General features: G+C 34.8%; 1 protein-coding gene across 1 annotated transcript in view; it reads right to left on the bottom strand.

Moving 5' to 3' along the window:
- The window catches only part of ERC2 (ELKS/RAB6-interacting/CAST family member 2), an 875,889-nt gene that overhangs the window by 591,196 nt on the left and 260,676 nt on the right, over nt 1-24,017 (bottom strand). The window contains exons 6-7 of the mRNA XM_032458251.1: nt 14,363-14,518; nt 1,530-1,697 (exon numbers count right to left, since the gene is read on the bottom strand). Of these exons, the coding sequence (XP_032314142.1) occupies nt 1,530-1,697; nt 14,363-14,518 (324 nt within the window). The remainder of the gene's footprint in view (nt 1-1,529; nt 1,698-14,362; nt 14,519-24,017) is intronic.

Raw genomic sequence — 24,017 nt, 5'->3', positions numbered from 1 at the left:
TCCACATGTTTGTGCTTTCTACAGTTTTTTTTTTCTTGTAGTTGATTTCTAATTTCATAGTGTTGTGGTCAGAGAAGATGCCTGATATGATTTCAGTTTTCTCAAATTTACTAAGGCTTGCTTTGGGGGGCATAAATTTTACTGAATTTTAATCAGCCTAAATTTGGGAAGCCACATGTGACTAGTGGATACAGTATTAGACTACACAGTTCTAGATACTATGTACTGATGCTTCCCCCCTTCCTATTTATCGCGTAGTTTACATTTCTGCCTTACAAAATAAAATATCTATGCTTCTACATTCACAATGCAACTATACACAACTGAACATGTTATTTCTTAAATGTGAAATATCTACATCATTGAGGCCAAACTGACAGTTTTGATTTGAAGCAATCAAGTAACTGCTTATTGGCCAATCAAGAGCACAGGGGCTGAGTCAGGTCTATGCCAATAATTATATAACCTGGAACCTGTTTCCCTTCTCCTCTGGCCACTCTCCCTCGCCTTAACTGAGGACACAGACCTACTTTACAGGCCCACTAACTCCTATGGAAAATCCAAACCTCTCTATAGATGCAAACACATGGCTCCAAGAGCACAAGAAAGAAAGTGCAACTCAATTATATTGCCTTCTCCTAAAGTAATCTACCTAACACATTGCCTCAACACAAAAACCAGGGAGATTCACCACATTCTTTGCTACTGCCCACACGTAATAATCTATTTTTAAATTTATTTTCTGTAATAATTATATTTTCTGGCAGCTGTTTTACTTACATAATAACTAGCTTGTGTTTTGCATATCTTCGCATACTCAAAGATATAATCCAATGAGGAATAGCAAAGAAATAGGATACTAACATAAATTTTTTTCCTAAGTATGATTAAGAAATAACAAACCAATATTTCCTTTAAGAAACTCACACAATATCAACTTTCTTCAATGGGTAAAAGAATCTTGAAAATTGAGGGTATTCCTTAGGAAGTAGGAAACCCTTGGAACCAAAAATGCCAGGAGGGGGACCTATACAGATACACAGTCAAGTATGGTAGATGACATTTTGACTTTTTTAAATTAATTTTGATAAAATGAAACCATTCTAGATCCAATCATTTATCTGTGGTTGCCAAATTAAAAAACAAAAAACAAAAAACAAAAAAACCCCTCTGAAATATGAAAAATACAAGTGTGAAGCAAACTCTTCTGGTGGCGCAACATAACATGAACTGACAGGAGTCTCCTTACACAGTCTTCATTTATCCTACTTTAATGTAAGAAGATTTTTTTCCATAGAAATAGCCATGTGCTTGTTTATGGGATGTTGCTGCAACCCTATTGGGAACATTACACAATCTATGGTACATGCAATGGGTCTTACCTTTCCAAAATCCCCAAAATACCTGATATCCAAGATATATCTAACCCCAAAGGTTTGGATAAAGGATCTTCTAAAGAAAGCTGTTCAGGTAGGACATTTTCTATCGAGTCAACGCCTGATGTCTGGAATCCTGAAACAGTGCCTTACCTCAGTCTGAAGGATGGCAGCCCTCTGTTCTTTGGCAGTAAGCGACTCTTTAAGCACTTCAATGTGTTGCTTGCAATCTGAATTCTGATTGCTAAGGGTTTCAAGCTTTGTTTGTAAGGCAAGAAGTTCTGACTCCTTCTTTGAAAGTTCCTGCTTCAGCTGATCAATCTGTGAAAAAACAAAATTACAAGAAATTAGAAGTCATAGCTCCTATTCTATTCTTCACATATGAGAACTACTGATTTCTCTTAATTTTCAATAGCCAGTGACTATTAACCCAACAAGGCAAACCATGAGTTTGCTTAAAACTATGGTCTTGGTAGTCACTCAGTCTTAGGGGTCTAGGGAGACTCTGTAAAGGTGGCTGAGATTGGCAAACAGGAAAGGTAAGGTCAGCAAGACTGTCTTCCACCTGACAGAGAACTAAGGTTCACAGTGGAATGAAGGCTTCCTGGCTAAACCTACAACTCATCCAAGAAACCACAAAGCCTATTCACCATAGTCTTCAGAAGGGTCAACAAGGAACTGACAAAGGTAATTACCCAAGACAGGACCTAGACCTTCTCTGCTACTCTATGATGGAAACAACCATTCAAGGACATCACTCAACAGAAGAGAACCTTCATCAAAAACAAACAAATAAATAAGCAAACAAGCAAGCAAGCAAGCATTGAGGGTTTTTCTCCTTTTTTTTTCCCCTTACATTAAATACTAAAAAGACAGAAAAGAACATAAAATACATACAAAATCATACAAGGAAAAATAATACAAGAGATATCCATCATTCAGTCACCATTAAAGATTATTAGAATTACCCATTCCCAACCCATTTATATCTTTCTCTACCACTTTGGAAATAAGCACCACCCCAAATTTCGGGTTTGTCATTTTCTTGCTTGTCTTTTAGGCTTACCATATTTTTTTTGCATCTGTAAATAATATACTATTTAGTTTTGCATAGTTTTTAACTTTATTTGCACTGTGTATATTTAATTAGTACTTCGCATTTTTGTACTCAAATCTTATGTCCTGGAGATTAGATCATCTTATTGCCCATGCAATTTGTTCATTGTCATTGAAGTACAGTATTATATTGAAAGACTTCATTCCAACTTATTTGTTCATTCTGCTGTTGGTAAACACTTGGGTTCGTTTCTAGGGTTTTTTGCTATTACAAAAAGTGTACTATAAACATCCTTACACATGCCACCTGGTATACAAAGCAAAAACAATCTAGGAGTTAAACTGCTGGACCACATAGCATACACATCTTCAGCTCCACTAGATAACACTAAAGTGGTTTCCAAAGCAGTTATATTAATTTTCACGGTCACAAGCAGTGTGTAAGTGGCCAATCACTCCACATCTTTGGCAATATCATATGTCACTGGCCTTTTACATTTTTGCCAGTCTGGTAGAGTTGTGGTAGATGATCTCCAAAAATAACTGCAACAATTTCTTCATACTTGTATACACATGCCACTCCCCACAACTAGAGGAGAAATCTATTCACCCTCCTCTTGCATTTGGGCTAGACCGTGACTTGCTTCAACCTGCTAAATGCAGCACAAATGTCAGTATGCCTGTTCTGGTCCTAGTCTATAGGAGGACTGGCAGCTTCAGCTTCCTCTCACTGGAAGCCAGCCACCAAGACAGAAGTCCAAACACCCTGTGACCACCAGGCTATGAAGAAGTCCATACCAGCCACATGGTCAGGCCATGCAGAAAGACAGAGAGGTCTGGGGAAATTTGTGACCTCTTTGTCCTGTTCCTGATTTTAAAGGGAAGAATTTCAATTTTTCATCACTAAGTTTAATGTTTGCTTTAGCTTGTTATAGGCATTCTTAAATTTTAGAAAGTTCACTTTTATTACAACTTTGCCAAGAGTTTTTTTTTTTAATCATTAAGGAATACCTCATATTAGCAAACATTTTTTCCTGCATCTCATAATTTATCACATTTCACCTTTAATGTTACTACAATAAAGTATACTAATTTTAAATTAGTATAAATATTTATCTCTTCTTGCATTAACATGAAAAATTCTACTCTATCATGATGTATCTTTTTTTTTTTAGGTTACTGGATCCATCTTGCTAATACTTTGTCAGAATCTTTCATCTATTTTTATGTGTAAGACTGATTTGTAATTTCCCAATCCTGTGCTATCCTTATCAGATTTTAGTATCAACTTAGCCTTCCAAATAAAGTAGGGAGTGTTCTTCCTTTTAATGTGTTCTGAAATGGTCTGTGTAAAATTGAAATTTTTTCCCATTAGTGTTCATTAGAAATCACCAGCAAAGCCATCTAGACTTTGTATTTTCTTTATCAAAGACCATTACTTACTTCAGCCCTCTTTAATGATTAGAAGAATATTCTAATTATGTGAATCAATGTTGGTAAGTTTTTTCCTTTAAACTTGTTTCACTTAATCTAAATTTTCACCTTAAATAGCAGGAAGTTTTCATAAAACCCATATATCTTTTGATATCTATGGCATCTATGATTATGTCTTTTTTTCATTCCTAATATACTTTAGTTTTACTCTCTTCTTCTTGATGAATCTCAGCAGAAGCATGTCCAACTAAATAACCTCTTCAAAGAGCCAATTTTGGCTGTGTTGATTATCTAACATTTTTACTATTTCATTAATTTCTGCTCACATTTTTACATTATTTTCTTACTACTTTCCTTAGATTTATTCTGTTTTCTTTTCCTAATTTTTTTAAATTGAATATTTATCTAACTTTCCTTTTTTCTTTCCATGTTTAAGGCTTAAGACTATAAATTTTCTTATCAGTATCATTTTAGCTCAATCTCCCTAGTTAGATATGTAGAACTGACATTATTGTTCAGTCCTAAATATTTTCCAGTCCCCTTTATCATTTATCCTTTGACCTATGAATAATTTAGAAATATGTTTCTTAATCTCCAAATACATGAATGTTTCCTAGTTATCTTTGTGGTTTTTATTTCTTACTTGCTTTGTGAATAGAGAACATAGTCTGTTCAATACTATGCATTTGAAATTTGGTGTGTCTTACCCTATACACAGTATGTGGTCAGTTATCATAAATGTACTCTGCATACTATGTGCTTGAAAAGGATATGTATCCAACAATTACTGGGTGCAATATTCTGTATATGTACATGACATTTGATAGCACTTTTAATTGGGTAGTTTAAGTGTTCTATATTTTGATCTTTTAATCTGCTTCTTCTGTTGATTACTTGAGAGTGGGTTAAAACCATCTACCATAATGATGAAATAATTAATTTCTCCTTGCAGCTCTGCCAATTTTTTATCTCTAAAATGACTTTTTGCCTCAAAATCTACAACAGCTTTCTTACAGTTGGTATTTGGTTAGTGTGTCTTTTTTCATTTTCAATGTATCTTTAACACAACATTACAGAAGATTCTTGTAAATAGCATATACCCAGATTCTTATATCCTGTCTTATAAAATTAAGTGGCACACTTATTATCATTATGGAGATATGTGATTTTACTTCAACCATCTTACCTGTGCTTTCTATCTATGCTACCATTTCTATTTTTTCTCTTTTCTTTCTTGCCTTGTTTTGAATGACTTTTTTTTTTTGCCTCTACCATCAAAAGTTATATTTTTATTTATTTCTAACCTCTAGGTTATTACCCTTGAAATTATAACAGGCTTACATTTACCTAAGTCTAAAGTCAATCCATATATTTATCTTCTGTCTGAGAATATAAGGATCTTGAAACCCTTTAAGTCCAGTCACCATCCTCTTGATAATCACATTGTCATCATATATTTTAGCTCTTTCCTGTTTGTTTTTAACTCATCATTATTTTTTTACAGTCCATGTTTGCTTAGATTTACTCCCCACATTTATCACTATCTTTTTTCTTTATTCATTCTTACATCTCAGATACTCCTTTAGGAATCTCCTCTTGCCTGAATGCATCTGTTAAAATTTCCTTTAGTGGACTTTTGTTGGTGGCAAACTCAATTTTTGTCTAAAAATATATCAACTTTATTTCTTCTTTGTGAATACTGTTTCTGACAATTAAAAGCTATTTTCTAGGTTGAGACATTTTCTCTCAGCACACTGAGCATATTATTCTACCTTCTGCCTAAAGAGGCTATTAAGAAGTCAAGCTCTCACTCCAAATTCATTCCTTTGAAGGTAATGGGATTTTTATTCCCACTAGCTGCCATTTTTAACAGCTTCATTGAACTATAATATACTTGCCAAACAATTTACCTCCTTAAAGTGTACAGGTGATGGTTTTATGTATATTCACAAAATTGTGCAACCATCATCATCATCCAATTTTAGAACATTTTCATCATCTCAGTATGAAATCTTGTAACTATTAGAAGTCACTCTCCATTCCTCACCCTCTACCCCCAGCCTAAGGCAACCAATAGTCTACTCTGTTTCTATAGATTGACCTTTTCTGGGAATTTCATATAAAATGGACTCTTAAAATACACATATTTTACAAAAACTTCAAAAAAATACATAACTTTGTGACTGGCTTCTTTCACATAGCACAATGTTTCAAGGTTCATGGATGTTGTAGCATGTGTTAGTACTTCATTGCTTTTTATGGCTGGATGATACTCCACTGTATGAATATGCCATATTGTTTCTATCCATTCATCAGTTGGATAGACACTTGTTTCCATGTTGTGGTTATTATGAATAAAGCTGCTAAGAACATTCATGTGCAAGTCTGTGTGGTCGTATGTTTTCATTTCTCTTAGGTATATATATAGATGTAGAATTGCTAGGCCATATGGTAACTATATGTTTAGCATTTTGAAGAACTTCTAAACTGTTTTCCAAAGTGATTATACCATTTTATATCCCCACTAGCAACATATGAGTGTTCTAACTTCTTCATCTTTTGTTTTACTTATAGCCCTTCCAGTGAGTATGAAGTGGTATCTCATTATGGTTTTGATTTCTCTAATGACTAAAGGCTATCAAGCATCTTTCTACATACTTATTAGTCATTTATATATCTTCTTTGGACAAATGTTCTAAATGCTTCTTAAGACTTTTTCTTTGCCTCTGAGATTTTATGGCTTAATTTTGATGTAAATGGATAGATTTCATTTTATTTTTTCTATCTGGGGTACTTTGAGCTTCTGAATTTTTGGATTGGTACCTGTCATCAATTTTAGAAAATTCTCAGCTTTCATCACTTCAAATATGGCTTCAGAATAGTGGTTGTCCCTACTCCATCTCTCGTTCTCTTGAAAACTCTGATTAGACTTGTACTAGTTCTCCTTATTCTATCTTCTGTGCATATTAATTTGTCTTTTATGTACTCCATACATTTATCTTTTATTTAATTTTTTTGCTCTGTTTTCTAGTTTGAGTTTTTCTTCTGCTATGATCACTCTGCATTTAAATCTATTCATCGAACTTTTAAATTTCCATTTTCATATTTTCCCATTTCCAGACATTTAATTTGGTTCTTTTAAAATTTGCTTGGTATTTTTTATAGTCCCTTGCCCTTTATTCATATTTTAAACTCCTTTTATTTAACATATTAAACATTCTTATTTCATAATGTTTGTCTTAAAATTCCAATTTCTGAAGTCCTTACATTCAGTTCTGCTGTTTATCCTTTCTACTGGCTTTTACTTATGGTGGCTTGCTTTCTTGCAGGTTTTATAATTTTTTAAAAAAATATTTACTGTGTGCTCACGTGTTTTGGAACTTTATCTGGAGAAATACATTGAGGTCTGAGTTGAATATGTGGCCATTCAGAGCATTTGTGTCTGCCAATACCTGGGGTAGTACCAACCAAGGCCCCCTATAAACTACATTCTATACTTAAAATTTTTTGGATCACCTCAAGCTGCACATCTGCATAAGAGCCAGCTGTGGTTATGGATTCTCAAAGCTAGTTTTTTTCACTTTTTTCTTGGCCCAAAGTTTTAAAATAGAAAAATAATGTGCCCTGGAGCCTCCTAGTCTATGTGGGAGGAGAGGGTAGTGAGGAGTTTATTTTTACTTTACCCTTGGACTAAGAGTGTAGCTGTCTGGGCTCCCAGCTTTGTGTGGTAATGGTCCTGGGATTCCTATTTAACTGCTCACCTTGAGCAGGCTTAGGCTTCTATCTCTTTCCTTCAGTGTCCCTGTGACTGTGAAAACTGAAGCTCAAGTTCACTTGTCTAGCAAATGCCAACAAGAAGACATAACCAGTGCTTTACTTATTACTTCAGCTCCCTGCTTTGGCTTAGTTTCAGCCCCTGAGATTCTAACTTGAAAGCTCATAAATACATTTTAAAATGTATGTTTTTAAACTATATTTGAGCCATCATTTTTGTTTTCAGCAACTAAAACTGGCATAAACAAGAACCAAGCTACTGACAACAACTGCTGAGAATGAACAGAGTGAGATGCTTAAAAAGAAGTGAGATACCAATCCTCAGAAGTGTGCAGCTTGCACTATTTACGAGAAAAGTTGATAAAGAATTCCATTTGCAGGGAGAAGTCAGACTAGATCAAGGGACAAATAGGTTTAATCTTGTTTGCCAAATCTAAAGGTTTGGTAGTGGCTGGCCAGAAGGCAGTCTTGAGAAGGATTTTGATTATGTTTAAAGATTCACTGAAAAAGAATTGTGATAGATAATCAACATGCTCTGGATATGTGTGACCAGGTGGTGGCACTGCTCTGGTCTGTGGAATCCATGAAATACATCATGTCTTTATAATTTAACAAATCTCGAATCTATTATTTTTAGCTAGAACAAAAGTAAGTTGTCTCCCCTTGCCCCTCTCTCTTTCTCTCACATACAACAAAAACAGAGTATAAATAAAATGAGGGAAAAAATCAGGATTAGGATTAACAAAAATTATAAAATAAATTAAACCTGTTTGATCAGCATTCTTCTCGGGGGGTATGGCCCCAAATCATATGCAGTTATAGTTAACAGCACACTATATAGTTGATTCCACATATGAAACTGATTCATCTGAAAATAAAACTAAAAAAAACCTTTCAACTCTAAATGCTTAAGCAAAGATGATATTTATAGTTAAAAAAACACCTGATTTGTGCTGACTTCTACAAATATTGGAGTAGAAATATCATGTAGGAGTAGGGTACTGAGAGAGGAATTTGAATGAAATTAATTTGATCAATGGAATGGTATTTAATAGGAAGGAAGATATGGCAGGTTCTACATTCACCTACTTTATTCAATAAAAATAGATTGGTAATGATAAAACTACCTCAGTCTATAAATATTAAATAGGCAGTTGCTTTAAATAGTTTTCAGACTATTGCTGCCATGAGGTAAATTTTAAATAAATATTTTATGCAGACAATAACAGAAAAAGGCTTTTCTGAGGGGAATTATAGTTACAGGGTAAAAAATCATATTCTTTCATAAAAATATGCCTTTGGCTTCTTTTATAGCCATAAACTCAATAAAAATGGAAAGTGATGCAATCAAACATACATGAGAACTGAGGCCAGGGAAGGTCTGTCTCCATGATGGCAAGAAGAAAAGCCAATCGGAATTACATCACATGCTTTATATCAAGTCCATGTGGACATCAGGCACACTTCATCTCATCTGAAAGTTCTTCCACCACTTACGTCTGTGACACAACTAACACCCTGAAAAAACTACTCTGCCAAGGAAAACAGCTTCCTTCTCACTGCAGGTATGGCTCTCATGTCTACAAAGTGATATGCTTATTATCATGCAGTTTGGGTTATGAGATTTGTAATCCATGAGAGGTTAATAAGAAAATGTGTTACAAATTCAGAATAAAAGAGGAGCTCTAAGGCAGCAGAGTGGCATCTTTGGCCAATTCTGAAAACAGAGGAAGTGGCTAATATAGAAGTGCTGGGATCAGTATATGAAAAATGTGTTAGACTGGGAACAAAGCTTTGCATAGAATAGGGGATGCCATAATTCTTTCCCTACTGAAAAACAATTATTTGTATGGTACATTCCATTCCTAAAGGCTTAACAGTGCTCCTGAAGGTAACTCATGCTTTCTATGGCCCCTTAGATTCTGCTCTCACAGTCTGATTCCTCTAAGCCTTTGGAGTTGGGGTAGAAATTGGAGTTTCAAACAGGGGAGAGTTGTACTGCTCAGGAGGTCTCCCAGAGTCTCAGTTCTCAGAGACAACATGCACGTGCCAAAGGGCTCGCAAGATGTGGGGATTTCCATCCTGGCTGACAATGTCTGGTATTCCTGCCTTTGCACAAGCTGAGATTCTAAACTCTGCTTTTACATTTTTGCAATTCACCTTCCACTATTCTGACAATGTTATGTCATGGTTTTTCTATGTTATATTTACAAAAGCAACTTAGGTCTTCACTGATACTTAATTTAATCACAAAGCTTTCAAGAGGCCCTACCAGTCCCAGACATCTGCTCAGGATCAAAATGGGGGCACATGCCGTATCAAATGGCCAGTTAAAATACTTCTTTTCCCTTCAACCTACATTCTTTATTTATTTTAAGAATTAATGCAAGCAGTATTCCCTTTTCATACCACAACATTGTTTTCTATGTCAAATTCTCATTGAAAGATTTAAATTATTTGTTTCAACATACTTCTGTATCTTTAAATGAATCTGTATATAGGAATCATTATTAGCTGCTTTTATTATCTATTTGTAGCGAACAGTTGCATACTGACATTGAGATTGATTGAAATCATGCCCTGTTAATGAAGAGGAATCAAATGCTGACTCAATTTTATCACCAATGGGTCATAAAAGTAATTTTCAGCTAAAATTTCAAAAATATAAGCAAATAAGAACACAGAAATTTTAGGAGTTTTTTCATGATTAGGTTGAATTTTAAAATCTTTTTTTAATTAAAAAAATAGTAAGTGTCCAAGTAATCATGATAGAACACACTTTAGACCTCTATTAAAGAAATATACAGATTAAAGAGTACCAAGACAGATGCCTTTGTGAACAGTGATCATTCTGAAGGTGCCTCTCCAAAAGACCTGGTAAAGGGAAAGTTCTCTGGGGGCAGTTTTAAAAGTTTCCTATATATTCATTACAAATAGCAAGAAGAAGTAACAATATTTAGCTGCAGTTACAAGTTTAGTTCCCAAAGAGTACTACTCTCCTCCTTATATAGCATTTTATAAGAATTTCTGAAATGGTCTACCATGACTCTTGGAGTCCTTATAAACTATTAAAACAACAGTTTCGAGTAGGTATAGCTCAGTGGTAGAGTGTGTGCTTAGCATGCAAGAGATCCTGGGTTCAATCCCCAGTACCACCATTAAAAAATAATGATAATAAACAAATAAATAAACCTAATCACCTCCCCTGCCAAAAAATAAAATGAAATAACAACCATTTTCAAAAATCAAATGCAAATCAAACCTAGCATTTTCTACCAACTGGGATCCAAAGTCACCTTATGATTTCCATTTCTATCACTGCTTCAGTAAACCCAATGAGCTTAACAATTACATTTCCATTTCCCAAGTAAGTTTCAGAGCCTCTAGATTTTTGCAATTTAAATCTAACATTTCTTTTCTTTTTTGGAACACCGTCATTTCATATAGACTTGAGTTCTTCTTACTTCCTTATCTGTGTGGAACAGGGATGGAATGGTATTTTTACCTATCCTTCTAGGTTTGCTCAGACATCAATTTGAGTTTGCATTCTTCACCAAACCTGTCACTGCAGTTTTGCCAATCTGATTATTTAGACAAAAAACTCTTAACTCTAAACTTAAACAACTTGCATTACTGCAGCCAGAAGTGAAGTCTGCTGCCATTAAACCTTTAGGGTAATGTTTTTAGAAGATTTTTTACTTTTCCAACTAAGTGGTCAGTACTGGGAAATGGAGGATACTTTGAACATGCACTACTTTTAATGCCCCTCAGTAGCTAGCTCAGTACTACGTACTAAGAACAATATTTAGTAAGTCTCTGGGGACCAGAGAGCTCAAAATCCACCACTGAAAGCTTTATCCATGCAACTCTGCATAAATGAAAGAGTTCAAGAGATTCCAATGGCGACATTAAACAATTCTCCTGTCTATGTCTGTAGCGAATTATTGCAAAAATTAACTCCTCAGATATCTGTGATGATGTTGACAAGCAACATATTCATATAAACTTTGCAGAAAAGTTATCCAAATAGGCCACAATGGACCATGAACTATGCTACCAACCTAGTTTTACAGGCTATCAGCCCCTGTCCCTAAATTTTAACAAGTTCCATGATAAATGATTCACCCTACTAGAATCAGTTCACACAGCCTAAGGGATCCCCCAAAGTACAAAACATAAGCACTCAGAACTAAATGCTTAGCAATAACTATGTCTTAACAGACCTGCTCAACCATACCCAAGCTTAAATAAGGAATCACACTACCTTCTCAAAGTAGGAAGAAGTAAGAAAAATAGCACCTGAAGTAACGTTATGAGGTATAAGCAATAAATGTTATGATTCAATCCAATAAAAATATTCTTTCAATGGAGAAAACATTAAAAACTAACTCTTACAAGTACTTTTCAGCTAATTTTTATCAGTCTATAATGGATATCTGCATGATATTATAACAACTCACTTTTACTTGTATTACTTAGAAATCCATTTTTCCTTGTTAGTCAAGTAAAATATAACATTTATTACTACTATTATTATTATTATATTTGGTTATACTTCTTCAATAATAATGCATGTAATTATTAGCTGCTTTTTTGAGCCTGGCACTTAAACTACATTATTTCATTTAACCCTTTGAGTCACCCTTTAAGGTTTGCTGTATTGCCCCTACTTTATAAAAGAAAGTATCACTGAGTGACTTAAGTCACTCCCCAAGGCCACGCAGTCAGCGACGGCAGGCTAGAGGTTTGCCAGAGTCTGCTTCAGTCTTTAGCCTGCACTATTTCCACCTTACTCCATTTCTCTCCTCAAACATCCTTCTGACCTGACTATTTTGGAAACCCTTGAAAGTAACTCACCATTAAAAGTTAAAACTCTAGGAGTGATGGTGTCTCAGAAAACTATGGACTAATAAAGGTCATGATTTGCTTGCTGAAGACCATATACTTGTTTTATTCACCTGGACAGAATCAATAATGAGGGACAGAGTTAACAAATTACATGACATTTTCAGCTGTAGAAGTGGGTTGATCTCCAACTATTGAATGACAGGACAGGGTGGGGAGGAAAAGTTACAGCCAAAACAGTAATTTCCCCCAACTTCATGCCTTCATTCATATCTGTGCTCAATGCATTTCATCTTCATTCGTAGAGTGATTTGGTCATTGTCTGCAGGCCACCCCACTTCTGTGCTTGCTGTACCACAGGAGGGTACAACTCTCAAGGAGGGAAGGATTGCAAAAAAGGAACCAGAAGGGAGGACTAAGCAGGGAAAACCATCCTGCATTTGTGGCCATCCCTGAAAAGAAGGGGTTACATTCAAATCCACTGGACATTCCCCCTCATGTCTCTACTCCTCGATCCAAATTTTCAGTCATAATCTCAATGTCAACTTACAGATGGAAAGTTGGCAGAAGTAAGCAATAGCTTTTGCTTTTTTTTTCCCTAGAGAAACACACATATATACACAACACACATACATGTTGAAGTAGATATTAGATATTATTTTCCCTCTATAATTTGCAAATTCTCTGCAATGAGTATGCATGTATTTCACAACTGATAAAAATCATAGCTATCATTCAAACATTTTTCTCTCCACTCCCACTGCTTTCTCACAGCAGTCTGCATTACTCTTAACTCTGCTGCATTTTATAAGGCAATAAACAAGAGTAAAACCTGGGACAAGAACAGAGATGTTTAAGAGCAACTGGTAAGAAAAAAAATTTAATTGGTGTGGTCACTATTTTCAGAAAGAAAATGGTTTAAAAATAAAGGTTAAAAAAAGAAAATTGCTTAAATAGAGGAATAAATAAAAGCATCTCAAAGTCTCAAAGGCCTATTTGGGGCTGTTCATAAATTTAATAATTATTCATATATAAAAATAATAGATATTCAGGTGATTGGTCCGTTTGCAGCCCGAAGTTTAATTTTGAAAAATACAAGCCAAATTCTTTAAAACTGGTAATATCAATCTAAAATAATGGAACCAATTACTATAATGGTATTTCATAAATATTTCACAGCAATAGATAATAATGATAATAAAACTCTCAGCAACAACTCCTGACATTTATTGAATGCATTCTAGAGATAAGTCAAGGGACTAAGTGCTTTAAATGCATAATCTCATGGAATTGTCAAGCAATCTAACAACGAAGGTACTTTTCTTTTTCTTGTTCATATTTCACGGATGAAGAAACTGAGGCTTACAGAGGTTGAATAGTTTAAGCAAATAGCAGCATTGGAATTCAAAGCCAGTTCTGTTTTAAACACTGTAATAAAACCAAAATGTCTTCATAGCATTGAAATCAGTTAAACTGACTTCCAAGATTAGTATCTTTTAAGACAATCTTCTTCTAGAGATGAGCCAAAAATTTGGCAATGACAAAAACTTTAAAAAATAGCACACTTTTGAAAATTTAGGAATTTTGGAAGAGAGAGGACTATTAAAAATAAATGTTAATTCCCAAGACAGAGGGACACCAAAATAACACATTAGAAAATTATGAAACCTTTAGTAAGGAGAAATTCTACCAAAGATTTTCCCTAATTTCTTTCTGTAATCTATGCTTCTGTAACATCTTCTGCATTCTTCCTTATTGTCTATATATTTCATATATCACATAAATCAGATTAACTGGGTATTTATGGAAAGTATGTATGTAAACCATAACTTTCCAGTCATACTAAGAGTATAAAAGTTTATAACTTTGGACCATACCTTAGTTTTCATGAACTTGGAGTGACTTTTGTAAACCTCTATTTGTTTTATCTCTTCTTCGCGGTCCTCAGTGTTCAGCACACCATTGGCTTTTAACATCTGGATCTCATCCTCAAGATCCCTTATGTTTCGCTCCAATGAAGCGATTTTTGTGTCCTGTTGGTGAAAAAAGAAGAAGAACAAGACAAAGAAAATTGTTTTTTCAGTATCATTGAAACAGAATTTCAGAAAGCAATTTTAGTAATATATTAAACATGGTGTAGACATAGCCCTAAATTCAGAACAATTTATTTTTTCACTTGTGAAGATTATCTGTCAGATTATTTTTTAAGCTCCCAATAAAGATCATGTGCCAATACATTACAGAAAATTACCTAGATATATTTGTCTTATATCCAAGAATCAAATCATCAAAGCAATAATGATAAAACTGATCTAAAGTGTTAAAAAAAAAAAAAACACCATTTAAGGGGACAAATTTGTAATTTCACATATAGTTTGCCAGTGTATGTTTTTGAGTCTGCTTGTAAACACAAAAATAGTTTGTTCATGTGTGTATTCTGTGGCTGGTTTTATAAGGCATGCTTGGAATTTGACTGTGAGAGAGAAGGAAATTAAAATCTACTAATGGGGAAAAGGATTCTCATCTAAAATGCAGACATAAGTGAAATTAAATAACTGAATCATGACCTAGTATGACTGATACACTAAATATTGAAAATTTATAGCAACTGGAAATAATATATCACAACATCATGATTTATTTGGCAAGCAGTCCGCTCCCTGCGTGACAAAAAACATTACTACCTTGAAGGGTATTTCTAACTTTTGATTTACAGAGTTAAAAAACTAGAAATATTACACTCAAATGTGGGATTAGTTGAGAAAAAAATAATCATAAAGAAGTTTTTTTTAAAAAGGAAATGACAGACTCTACACACAAGGTAGAGCATAATAAGAAATGATGCATTAGAAGTAGAGAAGAGAGAGCTCTCATAGAGGAAAAAAACTTTTCCCCAACCTCAACTATTAAACTCAAATCAGTCTTTGGAATGAAACACATTGAAAATTAGACTTCAAGTTTTCTCACTGTCACCATCTACCTGCCATCTTATTGTGTAGATTCAAGGAGCTTATATTACTTTTGTAATTGAAAGTTAATGAAAAACAAGCTCATATTTTTTTTTGATGAAGAGATTTTTTTTAACATTTTTTATTGAGTTACAGTCCTTTTACAATGTTGTGTCAAACTCCAGTGTAGAGCACAATTTTCCAGTTATACATGAACATATATATATTCATTGTCACATTTTTTTTCGCTGTGAGCTACCACAAGATCTTGTATATATTTCCCCGTGCTATATAGTATAATCTTGTTTATCTATTCTGCATATGCCTGTCAGTATCTACAAATTTTGAAACCCCAGTTTGTCCCTTCCCACCCCGTGCCCCTTTGGCAACCACAAGTTTGTATTCTATGTCTATGAGTCTGTGTTTCTGTTTTGTATTTATGTTCTTTTTTTTTTTTTTTTAGATTCCACATATGAGTGATCTCATGGTATTTTTGTTTCTCTTTATGGCTTACTTCACTTAGAATGACATTCTCCAGAGACATTCATGTTGTAGCAAACGGCATTATGTTGTTGTTTTTATGGCTGAATAGTATTCCACTATATAAGTATACCACAAACTCATATTTTTACCAATTCATTTTTTAGAATCTAAAAAACTAAAGAGTTCCCAAAGTAAAGACAAAATGGGTTATTCTATTTATAACTTAACTTATGGAAAAAATTTTGCAACAAATATATCTGTCCTGATTCTGCAGCTATTTTACTTTTTTATATTATATGCCCAATTGCATGTTTCTTGTGGCAATATCATCATCATTATCATTATCATTGCCATCATTGTAAAGAAGAGAAAAATCAGGAGCAGCGACAGCTACTTACTGAGCTCCACTATGTGCCCATATCTGGGTGCTCTATGTGCTGGCAACACTTTTCTTAATTCTCAGAAAAACCCCAAGAAAATGAAAGAAAACGACACTGAAATTTGCAAAATTATTATGAAATGTTACAAGCTACAGTATTTCATATTTCTTTAAAAACATTTTTATTGTATCTTTGCAGTTATAAAAGCAATACACTTTAAATTCACAGAAAAAGGAGAAATGCTCTCTAATCCTACCATCCAGCAATAACTTTCATGTTTTTATGTATAGCCTGCCAGTCTTTTCCTATTTTAAATGCATACCTGTAATCTTGTATACTGCCAGTTTGAGTGAGGAGAATGTTTTGGAATGAATGCCTATGTGCCTCCAAAAATTGTATGTCGATGCCCTAATCCCTAATGTGATGATATTTGGAGATGAGGCCTTTGAGAGGTAATCAGCGTTAGATGGGGTCATGAAGATGGAGCCCTCAGGATGGGATTAGTGCTCTCATAAGACGAGATAGCAGAGAGCTGTTCTCTCTCTCTGCCTATAAGAACACCACAAGAAGGTGGCTATCTGCAAGACAGGAAGAGAGCTCTCACAGGAATCCAACCATGCTTGTCACCCTGATCTCAGACTTCAGCCTCCAGAACTGTGAGAAAATAAATTTCTGCTTTTTAAGCCACCCAGTCTGTGGTATTTTGTAATAGCAGCCCAAGCTGATGAATGTTGGGAGTCATCCTTAGTGACTCATTTGAGTTTTACACTATGAGAGCTCTGTAGATAAAAAGAGCAGCAATTAAAAAAAAAAAAAAAAAAAAAGGAAGCAATAAGGAAAAGGCCATGGAAAAAGAGCTTCTAAAAGTTCTTAAGAGTTTTGTAAGTAAATAACAATCATTTTGAATCAACAGTTTTTCTGACTATAAAAATTCATGCTCATTACAGAAAAACTGAAAAGCCACTGAGAAAATTACACTATCCACCCCAATCCCATCACCCAGACATATCCACTATTAACAAATTTATTTATCCCCATGAGCCTTAAAACTATATTATTTCTTTAAAACATATGAAAAGATAGCTCTCAATTAAAACTAATGAATATAATGTAGATTTCCTCTCTTTATTGAGATATAATCTTTCAGTATTTATAAACACCTAAATATAATCTTTACAAGAGTTAACTATAAGTTAAGCATGAAAGGAAGGGCCAACATCACTCCTTCCTGATATAAAATCTGGAATTTAAACTCAAGTCTAAAGTGATCATATTTATATGTATGTATGTATACACCGATGTACATGTACAAATATGTATTATACCTTAATTTCTTTATAGCATTTGTTAAAATTTCAGGTCTCAATTATGTAAGCAAGGAGAAAAGAAACCCTCAGCTTTCCTCTCAGTCAATTCCTGAGGCTTTAGTTAGCCATGACCACAAATGCCAAGTTCTAAATGGATTAGAAGGAGCTTTTCATTGGACTTTAAAAAATTACATACTGCTAAAGAAAGATCAGAATGAAGTTAAGACATAAAGTGTCTTAACATAGAAAATCCTCTTGACCTATGTACATCTGAGTTAAAATTTCACCAAAAGGTTAAACACAATTTTTAAAATAGTATTTTTAACTTTTACTAATTTTCTTAAATTAACCAGCCTTTCTTTTTCCTCACAAACTTCATTTTTCCTTTAGCCATGGGTGTCCCAAAATACCAAAAAAAAAAAAAAAAAAAAGGGGGGGGTGGGGAAGGAGAGAAGATGAAAGAAAAGAGAAATGAGTACTGTGGAAGTCACTTTAATAAGGATCAAATTTTTTTCTGTCCTTATTTATATTTTTGTTCTTACAATAAAGAGTCAATTTCAAGGGCAACAGAACTTATACCTAAAATCATAAGCATTGAGAAAAAGAGGTGGGTAAGATCAGTAAAATCTAGCGAGGAGAACAGATACAAAATACACAGGTATACTAGATGATGTATTGACTGCCCAAAAAGATATTCAAAATGCTGAGCCAGAAGAAGACGTGAAAAATATAACCATGAAACATAAAGCAAAGAAAATTACTTCTCTGACCATAGCTTCTCCCCTGCCTCAGTTTGAAGAATTCAAGAAGAAATTTTATCTTTTTCAGTAAACAAAACAAAACAAAAAAACCAACTCTGAATCTAAGATAAGTGACTAAAAACTTACATATTTAAGGAAGACTATGGAAGGAAACTACCTCACAAGTCCTGATATGGCTCAATGTGGTACATGGTTGTTGCCTTTCAAAATAGATACTAAATGCACATTCTCAATAACCTAAGCACTGGTCTAGAATAGAGGGAAAAACTTAAGTGAAGACATATGCTGTAACATCCTGAAAAGTGGCGTTTTAGAAAGTAGAGCAACATTTTACTCCCAATCACCAAAGAGTTATCACTGGAACATCTTTACGTGTTATTTACAACTGCTACTTAAAAATAATTTATGTAGTGATTTTCAAATATTCACCTAGATTGTTTCACAAATACGCAAGTTCTCAAAGGAGATAATTGCAGGCTTCCTTAGAGATGGGGAAAGTGAAATACAACATAGAACAGCTTTTCCCAAAGTCCAGAGAAACCAAACGCTCTGTGAAAAGGGGGTTTCAGGGTCGAGTAAGTTTGAGAAATGATTATTGTGGATTCCCCAAAATACTAGCATTAATGGCCCTGGGAAATCCTAGAGTAAAGTATTCTATTTACTTTGATTTTTTTCCAGTATTATTACTCTAAAAGTCAATTTTTGGAGAAAAAAAAAAGTAAGACTCTAAATGATCTAAGCTGTGGGTCATATACTAAAAGGAAAAGTCAAAACAATTATTTGAAGTCTTCAAGAGAAAACTTGCATGATTACTGCCAATTTAAAATAATTGAAGGCTTGAATATTCAGATCACCTTGTCAGCTTCTGTCACTCAAAAGTGGTTTACTGAGAGCCTGCTCTGAGCCCAGAGCAGTGAAAGAACTGACATAAACTTCCATGCTCCCCGAACTCACCACTTCATGTCTCAGGTGACATTTTTCAAATACTCTTGAGATAGGACAGACATAAAACTGTTTTGCTTTAAGTTTCAGGGGGTAAAAAAACAGTGGAAGAATGTTTGCTTCATTCTCCATGAATTAGAAAAATATCTGAATTGAATATTTCTTTAAGTCATGCCTTTCCACATAGTTATAAAATAATACTTGTAATAAAACTTTATTTTACATAAATTACAGATCATAACTCCTACTTAAAGATTTATAACCAAGACTACTTCACACCTATCATCCAAAAGATGCAAAATAGGTATTTGATGAGCATCCAAAAAAAAAAAATCACTAGAATTGAACCCCTAAATCAGCCATGAATATTAGCAAGCCCATGACTGCAGGGACTACAGCAATGAGGATGAACATCAGGTAGGAAGACTCAAATAAATTTACTTTATCTCTGCTTTATATTTTTTTTAAATAATCTCTGGATTTTTCTACAATATGTCTGCTATAGTTGATAGTAAATTTAGACACAGGAAGTTCTCTCGTTCATTCAACAAATATTTGCTGAGCATCTTTTGGGTACCAGTCACCTTGCTAGATGTGTGAGATACCAGGTAGATCTCAATAAGATTCATAGGCAACCTTCTCTCCTAACATGAAGTACCATCTAGATCTTTATTACTCAAAGTGTGGTCCATAGACCAGCAGCACTGATGTCACCCGAGAGCTATTTAGAAATGCAGAATCTCAGACCACACTCAGAACTACTGAATCTGAATCTGCATTTTTATAAGGTCCTCACATGACTTGGGCGTTCTAAATGACTTCAGGTGTCCAGCATACACAAGGACAAGACCAAGAGACCAAGACAACCTTATTGGCCATATACATTTAGAAAACCATGAAGCTACTCTCAAGAGCTATCCAACTTGGCCTAAGTGTACAACAACCTGGTAGAAACTTTACAGAGCATCTTTGCCATCCTGACGGATGCCTTTATCACCCTTTTTGTGTTTGTTAAACATTATGTTCCTCTTAAACAGCAAGAATCAGATTTCAATTCCTCTCTAGGAACTGTGAACACTGAAATGGTGAGTGGGTGGAACATCAAAAAAGCAGTATCATTTAGTCACAAAAAGTAACAATTACATTTATTGCTGAGTGTCACAATGTGCTTTCCTTTCAAATACAGGAAGAATTACTGGTTTCATTTTAATATCAGGCTAGGAAAGAAAATACAAGCTGTTTTTACAGAGCATACAACTCACTGTGATCACATATTGGTCTGGGGACATTAATCAACAAATTTAGGACCAATTGGTTTAAAGAGAAGACGTGAGCTAATGTTCAGGAAACGTCCCTACATAATTATATTACACTTTATTTAGAATAAAATTCTAGACTATTATTACTGGATACCACAGAGGCTCTTGAAGGCTTAACTTTTAAAAAATCATCTAGTTGTAGTTGCAAACATAATTGAGCAGCCCCTGGTCTTGCTATCTGAGTAATGCCCTGCCTTTGGAAGGATTTACTGTGTGGGATTTACTGTGGTTAAGTGAGCCCAAGTTAAGCACTCCAGAAAGAAGTCGACTTGGGCCTAAGGCATGTTATCAGGAAAAACAAAAAATCAAAAACTCTTCTTCTTGGGCCTTATCAAATTATAAAAACATGATGGCCTAGATTAAAAGATGACAGGGGACTTGCTGGTTTTTGGTGGTTGTGTTTTTCTGTTGATTCAGATGGTATCTAATACTTTAGAGCAAAATGTACAAGCACAGAATCAGGTTGGGCTAGTCTATATTAAAAGCAATTAGGGTGCTTTGATGTTTCTTTTCATGGTCTCATTTGCCTACTTCTGACTCATTGTTCAGGAAGCCTATGCCCCAGGAATACATCCTGTCATCCTGTCTGTGTACACATTACTAATGATCCACAGGGAGAAGATATATCTCTAGTCATTCTTGCTGGACACTAAGTGATCTCTGAGGTTTTGGTCTCCATGTATGAATTTGCTGCTGTTGTTAACAAACTCAAGTCTCACAAAACGAGCTAAAAACAATCCAGCTGACCCTTAGAGAATCACAAACCTGGATGCAAATCCTGTTTCAGGCTTTTATGTTTTTAGGCAAGAAACTGAGCCTCTGAAATAAGACCATGCTCAAGAGCACAGTATGAAAATAATAAGTGATCTATATATAATGCATGAAAAATACCTATTATGAAACTCCCCCAGGAAATAAAGGTTGCCATTATTATCATAAGCCAACAACACTATTTTAAATCCCAATCCATCCCCTCCCCATTTCTATGAGGTACACATGTAGAAGACAGTAGCTTCTATTTTTAGTTCACCCAAGTTACTTTTGTGAGTGTGTTCCTAGCCTTGCTAATCCTATAATCTAAGGTTGTTATGAGAATTAAGTAAGTGAACACGTATACCATCTAGAAGAATACCTAACACACAGTAGGTGCTCTATAAAGATTACCTTCCTTCCTATTTCTAGCTGTAGCACATAGCTGTTTCTTTTTGTCTATCTGTTCAACTTCTCTTCCTCTCAGGAACTACATCTCCCCAGCTCCCTGTGGTTTCAGTGGGTTTTCATGTCTGACCCTCAGTGGCAAGCACTATGGATGCTCAGGACACTGACTGATCCAGGGGTGAACTCATTATGCCATCAAAACCAATCAGAAATCTTTAAAGGGACTGATACAAATTCAAGGGCCCTTCCTTCTCCGAGATTATGAATGATAAGAAAAATATGGGCCTGTGGCTGGTAGTGGCTTTCTTTGATACCAGGTATTAAGAATCTGCCTGAATGATTGGGCCCTTATAACATCATTTGAACAGTTAGATACAGCTACATCTGAATCACCCACTCTCCAGAATACCAAAATAGAATAGCAGGGTTTTGGTCACTTGTAACCAGAAGAGTATAATACACAAGTAACTGTGTGAAAGAGAACAGCAAAATATAGTTAGATGTAATATTCTTAAAGAATACAAATAGAGAAGTCAAAAATGGGCAAGACCACCATAAAAGAGGCAAGAAATCTCCAGGAAGCACAGGATGCGATTATGAGGTGTGGAGTTGAATAACATTATCATAGAGATTAATTTTTTTCCAGTCAGAAGTAATAATACATTCAAAGTCAAGAGCACTCAATATGATGTCCAGTACATAATAATTAGTCAACATAACTTGAAGGAATAAGAATATGTATCAAGGAGAAGTAAGGACAGATTAAAAAGTATAGATCACTTTCAGTTGCAGTGGAGTCAGAAATGAAAGGAAGGTGAGGCTGAATGATAAGCAGTCCTCAGAATCAAACTAGGAGTCTGTACTTGGGTCTGACTAGGAGTCATTTATAAGCTGGTAAAAAGAAGGCAGTGAGATAGCCTTTGGGCAGTTAATAATAAAACCAGAAGCCAAAGTGGAAGTTAAGACAGTAAAGATCATGGTTCATCAGCCTAGTGGTGAAAGAATTCTTAGACACAGTCGAGAATCGGGTATAGAAAAAACAATGGAGGAATCATCAGAGAAAGATGGATAAAAATCATGAAAAAGTTGCATACAATAAGAAAGAGAGTCAAAGAAAGGTTTAAAGAGACTAAAGACTAAGAAGAAAACCAGGATATCACTGGTGACATATGGGCAATTTCAATGGAGTTGAGTTACCTTAATCAGAAACTGAATCCCAGTGTTTTAAATCCCATAGAGTCAGGGGTGATTGCTGAATCATTCAACAACCAGCACTGCACTGGGCAAGAACCAACCAGAACAGATTCCCTCTGGAGCACTGAAACCAGGTTTGGGAAGTTCTCACAGGGAGAGGTTAACTCTTTAGTTGCTTGATTTGGGAATCAAAGGGTAAGGGCTGGAGGGGTACTCTGAGGGTTTGGGGCAACCATACAAGTGTTTCAGTGTTTTAACAACCAGATAGTTGTTCCTATGCCACTCAACTGAGTATCAACCCAACATAGAAAACTGCCTCAATTAATATTAAGTACTTTGTAAGTTCCTTCAGTTGGGGGAAACAAATACATCAAAAGATTTTTATACTTATGTTTTCTTCTCCATTTATGTTAAAATATAAATATATTTGTATCTGAATATGTAGAAAGGAACAGCACAGTACAGAAGCAATGTTTCTCCATTTTGGTATTAAAAATGCAGTTAGGCTGCTCTCCCTTCTGAGTGAAAGAGCCCACACTCTATCTGTGGAGTGTGTATCTCACAGAATAAACCTACTTTCACTTCTTAAAAAATGCAGTTAATAACAGCAACAGCTAATGTGTACTGACTACTAATGCAAGCACTGTGCTAGAAAATCTCATTTAATCTTCCCCATAAACCCTACGAATTAAGTATTTATTTTAGCCATTTTACAGGTTGGGATACTTACAAAAAGGTAAACAACCTGACTAAGATTTTCCCTTTTGCTGAAATAACTTTCTAGGCCCAAGATAGCACCACTCTTGGCCAGGGTGCCATGTCAGCAAAACAAAACTTGTAACTTTCATGTCCCTGTAAATGTTCCACTTGACCAGAAATGCAGTATATCCAGTCAGCCAATCCCCAAACACTAAGGTAACTCTGGGCTTTATACTTATTTCGTTATTCCTTCTCAACTCAAACAAGTTTGCCTGTGTGGCCCTAGCCATTTAGATACTTGCTATTTTTCTCTTCCTTGTTCATTATCCTACAAGAGCTTC

Source organism: Camelus ferus, chromosome 17 (assembly GCF_009834535.1).
Source record: "Camelus ferus isolate YT-003-E chromosome 17, BCGSAC_Cfer_1.0, whole genome shotgun sequence".
NCBI lineage: Eukaryota > Metazoa > Chordata > Mammalia > Artiodactyla > Camelidae > Camelus > Camelus ferus.
The sequence above is the reverse complement of the archived record's forward strand: the minus strand, read 5'-3'. Positions and strand labels throughout refer to the sequence as shown.